Here is a 17,204-nt window from a genome sequence, read left to right on the forward strand (position 1 = left end):
CTGCATATATAGTAATCCCCCCACCCCAACACAAAGGAAAACAGAAAATAAGGGTATAATTTCTTTTATTTGATTATGAAAAGAAATTGATTACCACAGTATAACACAACAGTATACTTTCGATCTTGTAGAAAATGTGTGTACATTTACAGTACATACAGGTCATAACATTCCTTGCCAAAGTGTTTCATTTTTAAGGCATTCTGAATTCAAGGTTAACACAGGGGGGGAAATTGCACTGCAAAACAATAGGGCAAGGCCTTTTTTATTTACTTTTATTTTTTTTAGTTCAGTTTAGTTCAAAACACTGTTTAAATGTTACTAAGAAACTACAGTACACACATGTTACAAAATACAAATAATTTGTCCCTGAAGAACACAGGCTAGCAACAGTTCTTTTTGGATTATTGATTATCGTGAGGGAAGCAAGTCTGTCACAAAGCCATTTTTGGAGTTTAGTAAGTGCTTTAGTTTGCTCATAATTGTAGCAAAGAACTCAGTCACCGATAGCAACACTCCCATCAGGTTTAAGACAAATGGCCAAGCCTTTCCCTCTGAACCCGACACATCTGAAAGACTCGCCAGTTATCCAAAATTAAAACACTGAAGACTGCAGTCTGAGAAAGGGACTGCTTGTTTCTCCCCTCGGAAAACCTGATAAACATGGATTTTTTTTGTCCAGTTAACAGAAGTCCATTCCCTTGGTAGAAGAACGATCAGGAAAAGGACTGAAGTCATAAGGCACGGGGAACATGTGGTTTCCTGACTCGGTTGGGCTCCGATTACCGAAATACAATAAGGCGAACCAGCCATTGGCCATTTTGCAACTTCTGAAAAGTTTGGCCAACAGAAGAAATGAAGAGGAAGCACTCTTTTGTCAGGTTCCATTTCAGCCATCTTCCCGACCAATGCACTTGCAACACAACCCCACTGAGCATCTAGCAAAGGTCTTCAGGGCAGAGGAGGCTTGTGAACCAAGAGTTACTGTAACTGTGCTGAGTGCCGCATTCTCCCAATCCACCTTTGTGGACAGGAGCTCGGCCACAAACAGACAGAGCCAAAACCGAACCGCTTGAAAATGAAAGACCACAGGACTTGCGTGTGCAAACAGCAGCACAAGCAACCCGAGCACCTCCAAAAAAGTAAGACCGTGAAATGATTATGCTGTCTGCATAATTACTATAAATACAACTTCATTTTGGCCAACAAGTCAGCACTGGCAGTTGGACAGCTTATCCTGGTGGGATGTGAGCACCCATCTGGAGGAAGATATCCTTCAATTTGAAGAAGAGCCTGCCCCCAGAAGCATTCAACAGCTTAGTCAAAGTACACAAACTGTTTAACATGTTCTAATACGTATGACCAAATAACTGACAATCCTAACCTGTGGCTTCTGCATGTAGAAACAGGTTTGCTAAAAAATTAAATTTGAAATTAGCTGTACCCAAGTTATGAAGTATGGATCATGAATTACTCCATAGATTACAATTTGTCTAGAGAAATGTGTGAAATATCATGGATTTTGACCAGTCCTCTGGCCAGGGTAGAGCCCAGACACGGTCCACAACCAGCCACTCTACATGGACCCAACCCCTGGGCTGACCATCCAAGGAACCGGTCGCCCGAGTACCTCTGGCTAACAGACGTCTTCCCCGTCAAAACACACGCAAGCGCTACCGATTCAGAAATTAATTGTGAGAACATCGTTTGAAGGGCCAGGTTCATTAAAGCCAATATTAATCTGAACTACCTGGGGAAATGGCTGAACTGGTGAGATGTCAAAGCCGTACTGTGGTTGCCGTGGCGGGCCGAGCGGCTTTCGGCTAGCCACTGCGGGGGCTGCCGTCGCCCGTGCGCTGGATGCGGGCGTGAACGACCTCGCGGGACGCCTTCTTGCGGTCCGAGGCCAGGCCCAGGAAGCACATGAGGTCGATGAAACAGGTGGTCAGGTTCACCTTGTAGCCAAACTCGCTGGTGGAGTAGTCAAAGGGGAATGTGTGGTGGTAGTTATGAAACCCTTCCCCTGAAACAAAAAAGCAAACAGCGTTATCAAAAGATACATACCGTTTCCCAGAACATACCATTTGCCAGAGAACATATACTAATATTCCCATCCATGCAGGTTACTCTTCTGAAACTAAAGACGCCTAGACACACTGGAATTAAAGAGTCATTGCACACTCCTTGATACCATCAAATGTTCTGATGATTGGCAGCTGCACCTGTCAATCGTCCATCTCCTTCAGTCTCCGAATTGACTCTAGTTTATCATTTACGTAAGACATCATGCACGTCCAGCTTATTTAGCAAACCATCATGCCACTAGCAAGTTCTTCTGAATCTACATAAATTGCTGCATAAATGAATGCATTATTATCAGTATGAAAATGTAACCAACACAACTGGATTTTCAGCCAAACTACTTTTGAGGTGCTGACCCCTGAATGCAATCAGTGTGATACCAAAAGGCTAACTAAATAAAAACCCAAATATGTATAGATTTAAATGCTTGTTTGCGGTCATCACAAATCCATTCAAAGTCCGAACATTAAAGGTTGAATTAATAATAACATTGAAATAATGAAAGCATATTGCAATCCTTTGGCACTGAAAAGGTTAACCCATAAGGTTAATCCAAATTTATGCAAACAATGCTGAGACGAGCAATGAGTCTGGTGCTTTACAATTTTTTTTTTTTTTAAAGTACAGGCAACAGGGGCGGAAACTAACTTTTTCATCCACTGGCCACTGTGGCTGATGTATCCCAAAATTCACCAGCTAATTTCACTGTTTTACCAGACTAGATATTTAGAATATAACAGGACTTCCAAGCGATGGGGGGGGTTACCTGCCAAAGTAGCTGGTAGAGCAGACAAACTCACCAGCCGCAGATAAAATTTACCACCATTTTGCTAATGGCTGGTGTTATTTTCCCACCCTGACGGGCAGTGGTGCATCTATTGCAGCCAAAGGCCAGTGGCAGGGGGACAGTGTCACACCTACAGCACTGAATGGAGTGCAGGGTCAGCGTCTTACCTATGGCACTGAACGAGACAAACTTGTTCTCTCGGGGGTTGATGGTCTTGTCGTAGGGCCTGTTCCCCCACATGTGGGCGGCGCTGTTGACCAGCCAGGTGGAGTTGAGGACGACGGTGTATCTAAGGAGTCCCGGCACGAAGTACGCCACCCACAGGGACTCCCCCCACATGTACCAGGGCACCAGCATGGGCACTCCGAAACAGATCAGCAGCACCGACATCTTGTAATGCCTGCCAAAAACAATAAAAAAACAGAAGTCAGTTACATTTAATAATAATAATAATAAGAATCAGTGGGAAAACAGGCCTAGAGTTGGTTTTGATGTTTTAATCTCCAGCCACTTTTGACAGCGAAGTGCTGGAAATGGGCATCTTCTGCGGCCCAAACACAAATGGCTTATGTCCAGCAGATGTAAGGGGAATTGGAAGCTGCTAAAAACTACAAAATAAAGCGTGTTTTGCTGTGGGAAGCTGTCTAACAAGAATTTGGTCAGTAGAGAGTATGAAAACAAATTGGTTTTTTGGCTGTTTAACCTCTATAGCTTGAATACAAAATTTCCAAATTTGACACTGTATATTAAATATAAGGGGAATCCTGCACACCGTCTTAAAAAATGATTTTATTAGTGATACAAGCTTTTGGTCATCTTGACCTTCATCAGGCATCTAACAAACAATGAGAGAGAATTTGTATAAACATGCATCAGCGGGTCACCCGGGCAAATTTGCCACAGTACCATCAGCAGTAAAATGCAACAAGTTTATCCAAGCCCATGGGGGGCCTGGGAGGAACACTTGTACAATATTTTAGAAATAATGCAAGTTTTGCAAGTCGATCTGAATAAGAAGTGTCTGCAAAGTGCCCAAAACAGGGCAGCCTAACCCTGTTCCTGGAGATCTACTGTCCTGAGGGTCTTCACGCCAACCCTGACAAAGTACACCTCATTCAACAGCTAGAGATCTCGTTCAGCCGTTAGTAGAAGCAGGTGTGCTGAATCAGGGCTGAAATGAAAACATGCAGGACAAGCAGATCTCCAGGACCAGGGTGGAGCGGCCCCTGCTCAAAAGAATAACGCGTACTGTGACACGCTTACTTTCTCTGGAACATGACCACTTTATCAGCCCTCAGATCGGCCAGCTCCAGTTTCTTCCCCTTCTCAATCACGTCCGGATGCTTCCGCACCAGCAGCCAGCCGATGTGGGCGAAGAAGAACCCCCGCACGGCATTATGGGGGTCAGCGTCAGTCTCTGAGTATTTGTGATGGACTCTGTGATCCCGAGCCCACTCGTACACATCGTTCTGCACAGATGCAAGCAGGTCATGTTAGGAAATTTTTGTTTAATATAAACAAAGAACTCTAACGCAGTAGGGGCAGACACAGTCAAACAGGGCTGCAGTGTCTGCTAGATTTGGGAGCAGTTATACTCATGATTAAGTCACAAACTTGTTGAAAACAAAGCCCAAAAACCTTATTTCTGTGGTCTAAATTGTTTAAAGGAAACCACCTTATTAAATTACACCAGGGACCACTCATGAATTATTACATATTCCTGTAGACATGATTTTCAAAACTTATATTTTGACATCTCCTTAGGGGTACAACAGTTACATCCTTTCATTCTGATCTCAGCTCCATAAGAAATTCTACTATGTCTACTATTCTATATGTAGCCAACTGTCTAGCTGTAGTGCATTCATTACCAGCTAGCTAACTACCAAAAAAATAAACAGCCACTGTTGATTGAGTAAGACCTGGTGAATACGGCCCGGTGTGTTTACCTGAAAAGCCATGGAATTGGCGAAGGCGAGGAAGACTCTCAGGGGCAGGGAGGCCTTGTACGAGCGGTGGCTCCACAGCCGATGGGCGCCTGCCGTCACTCCTAGCGCGCTAATCAAGAAGCACACCGCCGCTAGGGGGGAAAAAGAGGCGGGAAAACATTCAGTGACTGCACACCATGACGACCGCCGAGTTTAATGCACTTAAGAAGAAGCACAACACAGCTGGGGTCGAGGTGGAAAAACGTTCAGCGACTGCACACCACAGCGCTAACAACTGAGACTGGCCTGTTGGAATCAACAGCGGGAGTGGGTTTCCATTTCTTGAGCTATTCCCAAACGAATAAATAAATAAATAAATCACTGAATGCCTTTCTATGTGCCATCAGACAAGGCTCCAGAGAATGTGAGAATTCAAGGCCTTGGATTGTGCCCGAATGTTGAGTAAGAAGGACACTCTGTTGCGAACCCAACCAGCTCACAATAGAATGACTATGGAGACTGTGATTGTCCATTGTTCTCCAAATAGAATATTCTGCAGTTTCACAGTTATTAGTCCAGCCTTTCTTCGGTCTCTCTCCTGTAATCTCAATATAATTTGAGCAGTAATATGCTGTAAATAACCATAGAACCACAATTCAGGTTTATGCATTTAGCGGATGGCCTTCTCCAGGCTGACTTACATAAAAGGTTCAGGCAAGAAAGAGTCAGTGCCAACACATTAGGTTCACGACTGATAGTGGCTGTTAATATACAACTTAGAAGTGCAATATACATAAGCCTACATCATACAAGTCAAGCACCATAGAAGGTGTGGGAGGAAGTTGTAAATGAAGAGCTTCAAGTAGCAAATTGGTTTGAGGATAATAGCCTAGCTTGCAACACAGCATAGGTGGGGCTAGTAAAATCTACATCAGACAAGAGTATTACAAGGAGGCACATCAAAAACGCAACTGAAATTTCCTTTGGAGGCAGACACTTGCTATGGGGTCTTAATCTATAGATTTTAATTTGACGATGCAATTTCCTTGGACAGTTCCTGTCCATCACATTCCTGGTCTGTCATATTCCCACCCACTGTCAAGTGACTGACACCATGTGCACATCTACATGTAGGTATTCGATGAATATCTACATTTATGTTTAAAGGGAAGAATGCTAAACTCTGACCGGTACAATTTCTGATGCAAGTTCGTCACATCATGACTTAATTTTGCAGAGCTATTACATCATCAACTGTCTAGCACTAACATAAGTGACTATAGGCTGTAGCAGGAGTTTTTAAAACTTCATTCTGGGGGGACCCACTGTGTACGCTGGCTTACATTCCTCACATAATTAGGTAGTAATGAGTGGAGAATTGCTTTTAAAGTAGATGTCTCCTGAAAGATCACCCTGTTAAGGCCATTACAGAAATAGCTCAGTATGCCCTGAATAATAAATATTCCATATTCTCATGGGTTTTCTTTCAGATAAACTCATTTTTCCATTTTCTGCAATGTGCTGTATAACAGAAGATTGCCTCATATAGAGGATACGTTCTTCATTTGATTCAGCACTTATAGTTAACGGGTGAAGTCATGACTGCTGAAAATGGGTTCACCTAGTCATCCAAAAGTACACTCTTTGAAAAATGAATGGTTCAATGACAGGGCAAATGTCAATGAGCCAAATTTACATGGAACAGATGAATGTGTAAAGGTATGCCAGACAATGAACGTTTTCAACAACCTTACTGGATCGAGACATGGGTTGTGACTAAAGCCAGCTACACAGAGGTTCCCCGGGACCGAATTTGAAAACCACTGAACTACATAGCATGCCTCACTACTAGTCAACATGCTCACTGTCTCCAGGGTATCAAGCACCTCACAGCGCCTGCCTCATAGTCAGCTGCCTTCGTGAAGTAATCCAACAGCGCCACACATGCAAATGACAACCAGCATTCCTTTGTTCCTTGACACACGGGACACCAAAAGCGAATGCTAGTCAGTTAACAGTCAAACGTGTCAAGCTGTAGAACTAAGCGGAGCCGGTTCAGCTAACGGTATAGCGTAACAATGAATTTGGCTAACTGAGTCAAAATAAATAATATGAGGGCTGACACTGGATTGCACCTGGGTAGCATTATATAACCAGATAGGTAACGTTACTCTTCGACCTGTCAGTGCCCGGTCATTCAGATTTTCAGTCACCTATGCTAGGCAGACCTTTATTTTGCTCGGACAGACCATCGATTCTCAGACTCGAAAAAGAGGGGTTTTTTAACTTACATTTACCAAGGACATATTATTGGCTTACTATACAGTTAGTTAAATTTGTGCCGTGTTATTTTAAGTGTTTGAATAAAAGGTTTGCTTTCGTGAGAAGCATGCAGTAGGCTAAATGACATGCGGTTTTGCATTGGAGTCAAACTTAAGTTTCGTAAACAAATCGCCAAATTGAATAATCAAACTAATTGCACTTCAAATTAGACCGTGTAGGCCTACAAATAAATTATGCTTTCTTAAAACGTGTTAATTGTAGCTACCGAAAGAAGTTCGGAGGATAAGAATTGCCATGTAACCTACACGGCCTCCATTTGAAGCCAGATGTGGGCGGGAACCCAATTCACCGTCCATGAGACGTCGCCTGGTGACTTGCCTTGTGTGCTTAATTAAATGAAGGGACTGTCATAGCCATTCTGTTCAAATAATGTAATAAACCACACATACCGGCAATTGCCGTTTTAAAGAATGAACAATAAACGGGTTATACTCACACCACGCCAAGGTCAATACTGAGGCGGAGGGTAGAAGTGTGAATCCATACAGAGCTCCTATATGCAGAAAACCCATTAATATAACGTTTCTCCATACTATCTGCATTGGCGGTTTAGGACCTTCTCTTTCTTTGTAAGTATCATCAAAAACGTCTTCCACAGATGATCGTACTCCTGTCGCCTCTCCATTACTTCGTTCGGCAGGATTCGGGCACGTTGTCGCCGTCACCATGGTCTCGGTCATTTCTTAAATAAACACACGCAAGAAAATACCAGACATTTTATTAGCCACTTTCAATTAAAAAGTTCTGTCCTACCAGTAATTCTGGTCCATACATTCGTGTCTATTTTCTGCAGCTCTTAAAAGGGGTGTGTCCCCATTTCCTTTATTACAGTTAGAACAGAAAAGCGCCAAATAACACATACGCAGTTAGCATATTTGAGTATTTGCAGTCCAAATTGTTTTCCACTTACCAAACGAGATGCAAGAGTTCGGTGCCTTTATAATGAAAAACAAAAGTGGATATAGCGAAGGAACACGCGTCTTCACAATGAAAGCTGTGTTACTCCTGATGATAGCCTACCTTCTGATTTAGTTTGGGAGAGGACGTTATAAAGACTGCAATTGGTCGAAAAGAACTTGCTACCACCTTACTCTGAAAGCCTCATTGGTCGCCTGCTATCTGCTGTTCACGTTTTACAGTCATGTCTATTCCAACCAGCTGCATGAATTCACAGCCAACTGCACAGTGTAATCACAGTCACCACACAGACTGAGGATTACGTAACGCGTATGTCTGAAGAAGATGGAAGTTACATGACTCGTTTTCTTTTTTTCCAAATTTCCCAGTCACTCGGAGTCATTGTTCAACAGTAACCCATACAGATACAGAGCAGGATGTTTGTACATCCTAGCATAACGCCAGAGAAAACAAAATAGGCCGATTCTTAATTGCGTTGCCCCATCCAATAGCCCCATCGCTAATAAACGCAGTTTGTTGGTCCACCACTGACAAATTCTGCGTATGTATGCTAAATAAATTTCATGAAAGTTAGTCTCCATGTTGGTAGCAAATTAATTCAAACCATGGACAGAGGAACGTACCACCAGCACCAATGTCTCCAAATGGGACGGGTGCATGGGGATTCTGGAGACAAAATTCTGAAGTTCCATTGTTTTCAATATATTGACAGTTTACCTCTGATTGCGTGGTTGGTATGTTTTTTTCTTTCTTTATTTTATTACAGGCAGATATTCTGGTAGTGGTGCTGGGAGGTTCTAATAAAAAAAATGAAAACTAACGGACTGTATATGTGTAAAATAACATGTTATCGTGCTAATGGTCACAATAATCACATGCAGTAATTAGGAAGTTTAAATTGTTTGTTTTTGAAATTATTTTTTCATTTTTACTTATCTTTTGATTCGGTAACCTAGCCTGATTTTCATCAGATTTATTTTGACATCTCTTAAATGTAGGGTGAACATTTGTGGCTTTAATTTCAAACTAATAATAATTCTGTTATAAATTGACTTCTGGGGACAAAGACAAATTTACGAACAAGCCTTGCGTACTTGCGCCATCTAGTGAGTGTTTTGGGGGTTGCAATGTTTTATTTTTTCATATTTTTTCACGCATCAAAACTGAACGGTAGAACATTAATTCATGTCAAATCAAGTCTTCAGTCGTTTCTATTTATTTCACTCACAATTTCCTTAGATATTTGACTGTTCTACAGGCTCTGCTACCTCTGGAACAGCAGCAGGAGTTCACAGTGCAGGGTGTGGGGAAACATGTCCACCGGCAGTGCAGCCATCATGGTGAATGGCTCCCCTGTCAGCTTCTTCTGTGGGTCAGCGGGGCAGCAGAGCTCCAGAAAGTTCCTCGTGGCCTCTCCCTCTGGCTTGCAGGACACGTAAACCAGTCTGCGGATGGATGGAAGGTTCCGGAGTGCCCGAACCGTCCGGTAGTGCAGGCCAGCCCGGGAGGGGTTCGCCACGACGACCAGGCCCTGGTTGGAGCTGAGAGAGGGCAGTAACCGTGGGAGAACCTCTTCGGCCTTCCCCGAAAGGAAGTGGCAGTTCCACGCTTGGTTGAGTGCGGCATTGTACCTGGCATCCTCCACGGCCTGCTCCACGATCTCCACGCCGATCACCCTGTCCACTGCGCTCGCCATGGAGATACCAATAACCCCCGCCCCGCAGCACACGTCCAGCAGCGTGGCCCCACCCAGCCCCGCATCACGCACGTCACTCAGCTCTCCGATGGCCCTGCACACTTCCCCCAGAGCACTCAGCTCTCTGACGCTGTTGTACAGCACCTCTGCGCCCGCCGTGTTCACCTGGAAGAAAGCGTCGGGAGAAATGCGGAACCGGAGCCCCAGCAGGTCCTCGTAGATGTGCGAGGCCCCATACAGGAGCTGGAAAGGGGCCTGCTGGTGGCTGCAGCGGGTCATGGGGCACGCCTGGAAGTACAGAGAGTCCAGCTGGCAGACAGCTCCAGGGCCCTGGGTGAAATACTCCAGCAAAGCTGCCTTGTGGAGCTGAACCTTGTCTGGGGCCATCGTCTGAGGGTGGAAGAATACTACGGCCATGGTGTGGCCAGCGGAATTAGTCCTGACCATAATCTCTCGCCAGTGGCCTCCCGTGTGGAAGAGGAGGCAAGGGTCCAGAGGGGACAGACGGAGGAACTCCTCGTAGCGTCGCGCCACCAGCTTGTGTTTCTCCGGTATGTTCTTCAAGTGGTCTGCCCTGACACAGACGATGTTGCGTGCCTTCCCAGTACCCACGTAGAACCCCACCGTCTTGGGGTCGCCCCCCGGCCCGGCGTTAACAGAGAAGGTGGACTTGTTACGGTATCCGTCCGTGACTGGTGACGGTCGTATGGGCAACACAGGGGGGCAGCGATACGCCCCAGCCTCAGATAGATGGCGTACAATGTCCTCCTGTCGCTCCTGTTTGAGCTGCAGCTGCTGTTCGTAGCTTAATCGCCACAGAGGAGTCACTGCATCCGCCACCCGCTCTTCCCAGGACACAGACTCACCTATTTGAGGCAACACATGCTTCCTTCTCTTCTTTTTCTCAGCTAATGCTCCTATCGAGCGTTTGGGGTCCTTGGAAGTTATCACATCCTTTACTGAACTGCTCAAATGAGCTTGTCCTGGAGTGTAGGCTGCTCTAAAATGCTGTTTGCACCGAAATACCGTTCTTAACTGCATAATAAACGTTATGAAACAAACCGTGTTACAGAAGTCTTCAGTTTCTGCGGACAGGCATGAAAGACTGACAGTTCGTTACAATCTGTCTGTTGTCTGCACGCAACGTGCCAGAAGTAATCCTTTTCCTTGTTTCCTGTTGCACTACCTGCCTGAACCGCTGGCCACATGACGTGTGACGTGTATTAAACGTTCCTGTCTGACGCCTATTATTCTGACGCCATCGGAGTGCGCCCTCCAGTAATTTAGCAGTTCCGCTGTAGCAATGGAATCGAACAGAGACGAAGCGGAGCGTTGCTTTGAGATCGCGGTCACAGCACTAAGAAATAATCAGACAGACAAAGCTCAGAGGTTTCTAGAAAAGGCTTACAAACTATTTCCCACTGAGAAGACAAAAGGTAAGTTCAAACACATACAACACGCCGAAAACGTCGCCGTGGTTCAGACCCAGCTTGGTGGACTTAGGGCCGAGGGAGGCCCTTTGGAAACTGGGACAGGAAAATACGCAAGCGCGATTGGCAACTGGAGCGTCTTGGTAGTGGTAGTCTTTGTGTATGCATTTATTTCACTGCTCATGTGATTATTTGAGGTGGTCGGCAGTATATGAATGTAGTAATATTATTTTTTTACGTAGCTAAATCGCTAGTATCCCTTTAGAACACGAATGGCATTTTGGGTTGCTAGCGGTAACTGGCTCGCTAGCTAAAGTTACTAGGGGTAATTTTGATAGTTCCTTCCATACCTGTGCAATACATTCGTGTCAGTTGTCATTTAGAGTTGCGGTGAACGTCGGACCATTTCCGCGTACTGTTTGTTACATTTTGATATTCATTTACATACTTGGTAAATTATTAGCATTTTGTGAAATTCATTTAAACGGTCGTCTGACAAACTACAGTTCCCGTTAACACTCGATGTCACTGCAACATCCGAAGTCTGATTAACTTGGCTAACACTTCAGCAGACTCGTTAGCCAACTACAACACTAAATGTGGTATTTTACAAAATGCTGCATGACTGAGTTAACAATTGCTAACATTAAGTTATAGTGTCATGCACTAATTCGAATAAGGTTTTTGTTGTACTAAGTAGACACGGCAGTTCTTTTTCAGGAAGTGTCTTTCGCGATTCAGCGTGGGTATGTCTACGTTTTTTGAAGTCGCATATTTGAAAGGTTAGGACAATTCACACGGGAGCGATGTACATACTTATTCAAGGACAGTCAGTACTAGTTACTCGTACTTTTGTTGCCAGTATTAGTATTTAAAATATAAAGATCGTATACTAGGGGACTATAAATCTCCACACAATTGTATTTCTAAATGTTCAAGGATTTTCGATGGAGCAATCGAGAAATCATTCTATATATTCAACAGGTTGATAGACACCCAAGGTTGTAAATACAATTGGGATTGCAGACCAGTATAATCTTTGAAGTTTATGTTCTGAACATGCCTTCTACGATAGGACTAAAACACCCAATAACAAAGCTTGTAAGGGGAAAATATGATTTTATAATGACACACATGATGGTGACAAAAGTGCAATCATAATTCATACTACTCCATAGTAATGTTTTTATGACTACATAGCCACTAAGTTTAGCCAAGTCGGTCATAACAATAGACCTTCAGGACTTCAAAATGTGAAGACAAAGGGCAACATATCTAATTTGCCGCTGGTTCGTACTGCTGCTGTACCAGGTTGGGGAAATACTGTATTTATGCAGGAAGCCAACTGGAAAAAGGAAAAAAGTTTTACAGGAAAAAGTTGCATGAATTATGTGTCTGTGTGTCTTTTGCAAATAAACATGTTTTCCAAGAAATTAATTTGTTTTCAAAATACAGAATACTTTTTATTTGTCCATTTTCGGACCTAGTGTTTTATAGATTATTTTGATACATTTACATCTAGGGTATTCACCCAAACTAAGAACCTGACACTTACCCACCATGTTTCTGCCTAACCACCTAGTCCAGACTCGATGCAGTGCTGGATACTCTCTAGTCTGTAGGGTAGGAAAATTACAAGCCTAGATGGACAGACTGGGCTGTTCTCCTTATTGTATGAGCTCATGTTCTCATTACTTGCTGGTGGTCGTTTCTCCAGCGCTGCTCGAGTCCATTGCACAGAATGGGCAGGCCTTCGGCCAGAGTGACTCGTCAGGAGCCAGCGACCCGTCTGGAGCCAGCGAAGGCTCGGGTGTGCGACATCGTAAACCAGCAGAGGACGAAAACACGACACGGGAGAAGGCTGCCGACTCGGCAAAATCCTACACGTCAGATCAGCTGGATGCAGTCAAGAGGTGTTGCCATTTTAGTGTTCCATAAAGTCCCTTAAATGAACACAAAGAACTGTAAAATGATACTGCTTTTCTCCCCTACCTCCCTCCCTCCCCCCCGTCCCCCGTCCCCCAGGGGATGCTTTTGTTGACTGCCCAAGCCCCAACCCCCCACCCCACCCCACCCCACCCCGCCCCCCCCGGCTGTCAGCACCAATGCAGACAGGACTCCTTTCTAGATCGTGGGGTGCATGGCTTCACTAGCGCTTCTGCACAATGCACCACTCGGAAGGCAACAATATGACTATTTTCACACACAAATGATGTTCCCTAGCTCAGCACTGGGCTTCTGTCTCAGATACTGTCTCAGATTCAACTTGGAAATGCTTGGTACCGAACGTTTCCTTGGGCAGGCGTGACTCCTCTGTCGTTTGTTCCGTGTCTCCTCCTTTTCTCACCTCAGGATAAAACAGTGCAAAGACTACTATGAGATTCTGGGAGTGAGCAGGGACGCGTCTGAAGAGGACCTTAAGAAAGCGTACCGGAAACTGGCCCTGAAGTTCCATCCCGATAAAAACCAGGCTCCCGGTGCCACAGAGGCCTTTAAAGGTAAGCCGGCGTCCACTCCACGGACCCACTTCTGCCTTCCTTGGTGTATCTTTTCTTTGGGTGTTGTAATAAGCCACTACGGTTCTGCTCCGTGTGTCTGATGTCTTGCTGCAGCCATCGGAAACGCGTACGCGGTCCTCAGCAACGCCGACAAGCGGAGGCAGTACGACCAGTTCGGGGAGGAGAGGGCGCACCCGTCCCGGCACGGCCACTCGCACGACTACAACCGGGGCTTCGAGGCGGACATCTCCCCCGAAGACCTGTTCAACATGTTCTTCGGAGGCGGGTTCCCGTCCAGTGAGTTTGTCTCTCTATCTCTCCATCTCTGTCTCGCTCGCTCGTGTTACCGCCCGCATCCACGTGCCAAACTGCCTCTCCTCACGGAAATGCACATGTTTTCCTTTGTGCCCTGAATCTATTTTTCCAAGCAGGGCCATTTCCATTATAGGCGGGATCCATGCTAATTAGTGTGGGTATTGGCGCTGTATTCTTAGCCACCTTTTTATGTGTTTTGGTAATATGGGTTGTCTGCAGTTGTTTAATTTGCAGCTGAAGATGTGTCCCCTTAATGCCCCGTGCAGTGCATAAGCAGTAGTGATTTACTGGGACAGCATGAGGCTAGTCTTTTCCAGCTGGTACGCCGGTGCCAGAACTCAGTGCCGTTCCAGCGTGATGATAAACCCCCATTCTCACCCCTGCAGGTAACGTCCACGTGTACAGTAACGGCAGAATGCGCTACACTTACAACCAGAGACCAGAGCGAAGAGAACAGCAAGGGGACGTAAGTCACGCTCCATGCTGCTTTTTCAGCTTCGTGCAAAAAAACGTTTTCAGCGAGCTCTGTTGCAGTTGAGAGGCTGGGAAGTTGCAGAGTCTCCTGAAAAAAGTTAACCCAGCCACCTGAGACAACCGTGGTGCATCTGCATTTTCTCTGCATTGGTTTTTTTTTTCAGTGATGTATGTGTGTTTGCAGAGGTTGCGCAGTAGTTTGCGCTGTGGTGTAAGTTTCTGCGATGTCTGCGCAGGGCGGTCTGGCGCTCTTCGTACAGCTGATGCCCATCCTCATCCTCATCGTGGTGTCGGCGCTCAGTCAGATGATGGTGTCCAGCCCTCCCTACAGCCTCAGCGTCAGGCCGTGAGTACCCCCGCCCAATCCTCACCCTCCCTGCCCTGCCCAAACCAAGTCGTCCACAAATTTAGTGTCTTCCCCCGTTCCCCCCCCCTTTCTGAAATTCAGAACCGGACATAATCCATTAGTCAGTGCACTAATGGTGTGTGTGTGTGTGTCTGTGTGTGTGTGCAGATCTGCCGGTCACGTTCACAAGAGACTGACGGGTACTCTGAAGGTGGCGTACTACGTGGGCGAGCGCTTTGCAGAGGAGTACAGCGGAAACGAGCTGAAGAACGTGGAGCGGAGCGTGGAGGACGACTACATCTCCAACCTCAGAAACAACTGCTGGAAGGAGAAACAGCAGAGTAAGGCTCAGTTACACGAATACTCAAATACTGACCACTCCCAACTATAACCCAAATCAACCCCCAGACCTCTCAACTGAATCACCGTAAGACTGACTTGACCACAAACCTCGAGCCTGTGTGCTCTGCGATGGACTGGCAACCTGTCTAGGGTGTATTTTATGCCCTCTCGCCCAATGCATGCTGGGATAGGCTCCAGCTCTCCCGGACCCTGACCAGGAATAAGCGAGTTAGATAATGGATAACTGAAGCCACAAATGACTAGAGGAATTTGTCTGGCAGGTCCTTATTTTTATACAGTTTTGGCACGTTGGGTCTCTCTCCAATAGGCGAGAATGTTTTGCTTGTTTTAAAATGGTGCAACCCTGTCTTGCAGAGGAGGGCTTGCTGTATAGAGCTCGGTATTTCGGAGACAGCGAATTGTACCAGAGGGCACAGAAGATGGGAACACCCAGCTGCTCCAGGCTGTCCGAAGTCCAGGTTCTGCTGCACGGCTAAAGAGGACGTCACTACAGAGAGAGGTGAGCCAATCAGGAGTGAGATCACAGCCTCTCACTCCCAGGGCCTCTCGGGCTGAGGAGAAAAATCAGCGCTTGTCTTGTAATAGAGGCATATGTCGTTACCCATGTCCTCTGTTAACAGAGAATTTGACATGTGCGTACGATTCCCGCAGCATTTAAACTTTTTACTTGGAAGACAGCGTACGCAACCATTTCTCTGCCTACCAACTGTCTATCATGTCTGTGAAATGCTTGATGGGAAATGTATTCCAGTTAACAGAAGACAAGTTAAGCAGAGCAGGATAGAGTTGCAGAAGCATTCAATTTAAAGGCTTTTGAAAACGAATCCAGCTATATTCGGTCGCTTTTACTGCCGCAATGAACGCAATTAATGACACGTATTTAATGAAATGGGGTAAATTATTGCTTTAACAATATAATTCTGACTGTTGGGGTTTTTTTTTTTTTTTTTTTGGAGTAACTTCCTTTTCTTTCTACAGGTTGGTTGAAGGTTATGAAAATGCTGTATAATAATAGAGAATTCTACACGGGTCCTTGTCCCAGCCTTCGTTACCACTGGAGCGCGACGTGAAACGACGGATCGGGGACGCGTCCGAGCGACGCATGCCACGCCATGTCTTACGAGCGCGGCGGAGCGCCGGAGAGCCCGAACGCTCGCCCGAGGCCCGGGCGAAGAGCGAGCCCTTTCCGCGCGCTCCCGTTCCCGTTCCCGCTCCAAAACGACGGACAAGCCCGGCGCTCACCTGCCAGCGTCTTCAGACGCAAGAAACTAAACCCGAAACTTTAAGGATTCTGGGAAAAAAACGGAAAAAAACAAAAAAATTATTTGGATATAATTTATTTTTTCTTTTTGTTATTGAATGATCACTGATGCCGCAGAGGTGAAGATTTCCCTGTGCTCCTAACTTAATTCCCATCTGTCTAAAGCTATGAAATGTGGACGCCTTCCACCCACATACCTGAGCCAGTTAAAAGTGGGTGCTTTTTATAGTTTATATATGTATATATGTTGTACTTTTAATGCCACAGGGATTTAGATTAAATTATGAAGCTTCCTTTTATCAGTGAATAAATTATACCGGGTGGATTTGCTTGTTGTACTCTTGAACAATCAGTCTTCACAAGATATTTGATATGAGTGCTATAAATGAATATAAAATAAAATATTTGAAAACTAAATGTATCTGCCAGAATATTAAAATGTTATAGATCCCAATACATCTTTCAAAAATCTTAACTGTATAGAATATTCTGTTTTTACTGTAAATTTGTTTTTTTCAGGAAGAGTAAATATTGTTCATCTGTTCCATTCATTGTGTTGCCTGCAGCATTTTTTGCTGCACGTGATTTTGAAAAGAAAGGAGTGAACAGTCGTTTCATGCCAATGAATCCACGTGCCAACTTTACTGATAGAGCTAGCAGAGCCAGGTCAAGCCCACCGCACACACTTTACAAATGTCTTGTTCCAATCGACCACAATCATCTCCTGTCTGAAGGATGTTCCATTAATAACACACCTATAGGC

At 45.2% G+C, this 17,204-nt stretch overlaps 3 protein-coding genes across 3 annotated transcripts; 1 reads left to right on the forward strand and 2 right to left on the reverse strand.

Annotated features, from left to right (window-relative positions):
• Positions 1 to 48: 48 nt before the first annotated feature.
• scdb (stearoyl-CoA desaturase b) lies at positions 49 to 8,209 on the reverse strand. Its single transcript, XM_064318363.1, has 6 exons — positions 8,051 to 8,209; positions 7,577 to 7,822; positions 4,819 to 4,949; positions 4,133 to 4,338; positions 3,037 to 3,269; positions 49 to 2,023 (listed from the first exon to the last, which is right to left on the reverse strand). The coding sequence occupies exons 2-6, from the start codon at positions 7,818 to 7,820 to the stop codon at positions 1,824 to 1,826; spliced, it is 1,014 nt and encodes a 337-aa protein (XP_064174433.1). The 5' UTR covers positions 7,821 to 7,822; positions 8,051 to 8,209; the 3' UTR covers positions 49 to 1,823.
• trmt2b (tRNA methyltransferase 2 homolog B) lies at positions 8,051 to 10,946 on the reverse strand. The gene has a single exon (XM_064318323.1). The coding sequence runs from the start codon at positions 10,793 to 10,795 to the stop codon at positions 9,323 to 9,325; it is 1,473 nt and encodes a 490-aa protein (XP_064174393.1). The 5' UTR covers positions 10,796 to 10,946; the 3' UTR covers positions 8,051 to 9,322.
• A 58-nt stretch (positions 10,947 to 11,004) lies between these two features.
• On the forward strand, positions 11,005 to 16,858 carry dnajb12a (DnaJ heat shock protein family (Hsp40) member B12a). Its single transcript, XM_064318344.1, has 9 exons — positions 11,005 to 11,190; positions 12,902 to 13,097; positions 13,537 to 13,682; positions 13,797 to 13,979; positions 14,384 to 14,463; positions 14,708 to 14,817; positions 14,986 to 15,158; positions 15,535 to 15,679; positions 16,159 to 16,858. Exons 1-8 carry the CDS (start codon positions 11,058 to 11,060, stop codon positions 15,654 to 15,656), a joined length of 1,143 nt encoding a protein of 380 aa, XP_064174414.1. The 5' UTR covers positions 11,005 to 11,057; the 3' UTR covers positions 15,657 to 15,679; positions 16,159 to 16,858.
• The last annotated feature ends 346 nt before the right edge of the window (positions 16,859 to 17,204 follow it).

The sequence above is a fragment of the Anguilla rostrata genome, chromosome 18 (genome assembly GCF_018555375.3).
Source record: "Anguilla rostrata isolate EN2019 chromosome 18, ASM1855537v3, whole genome shotgun sequence".
NCBI lineage: Eukaryota > Metazoa > Chordata > Actinopteri > Anguilliformes > Anguillidae > Anguilla > Anguilla rostrata.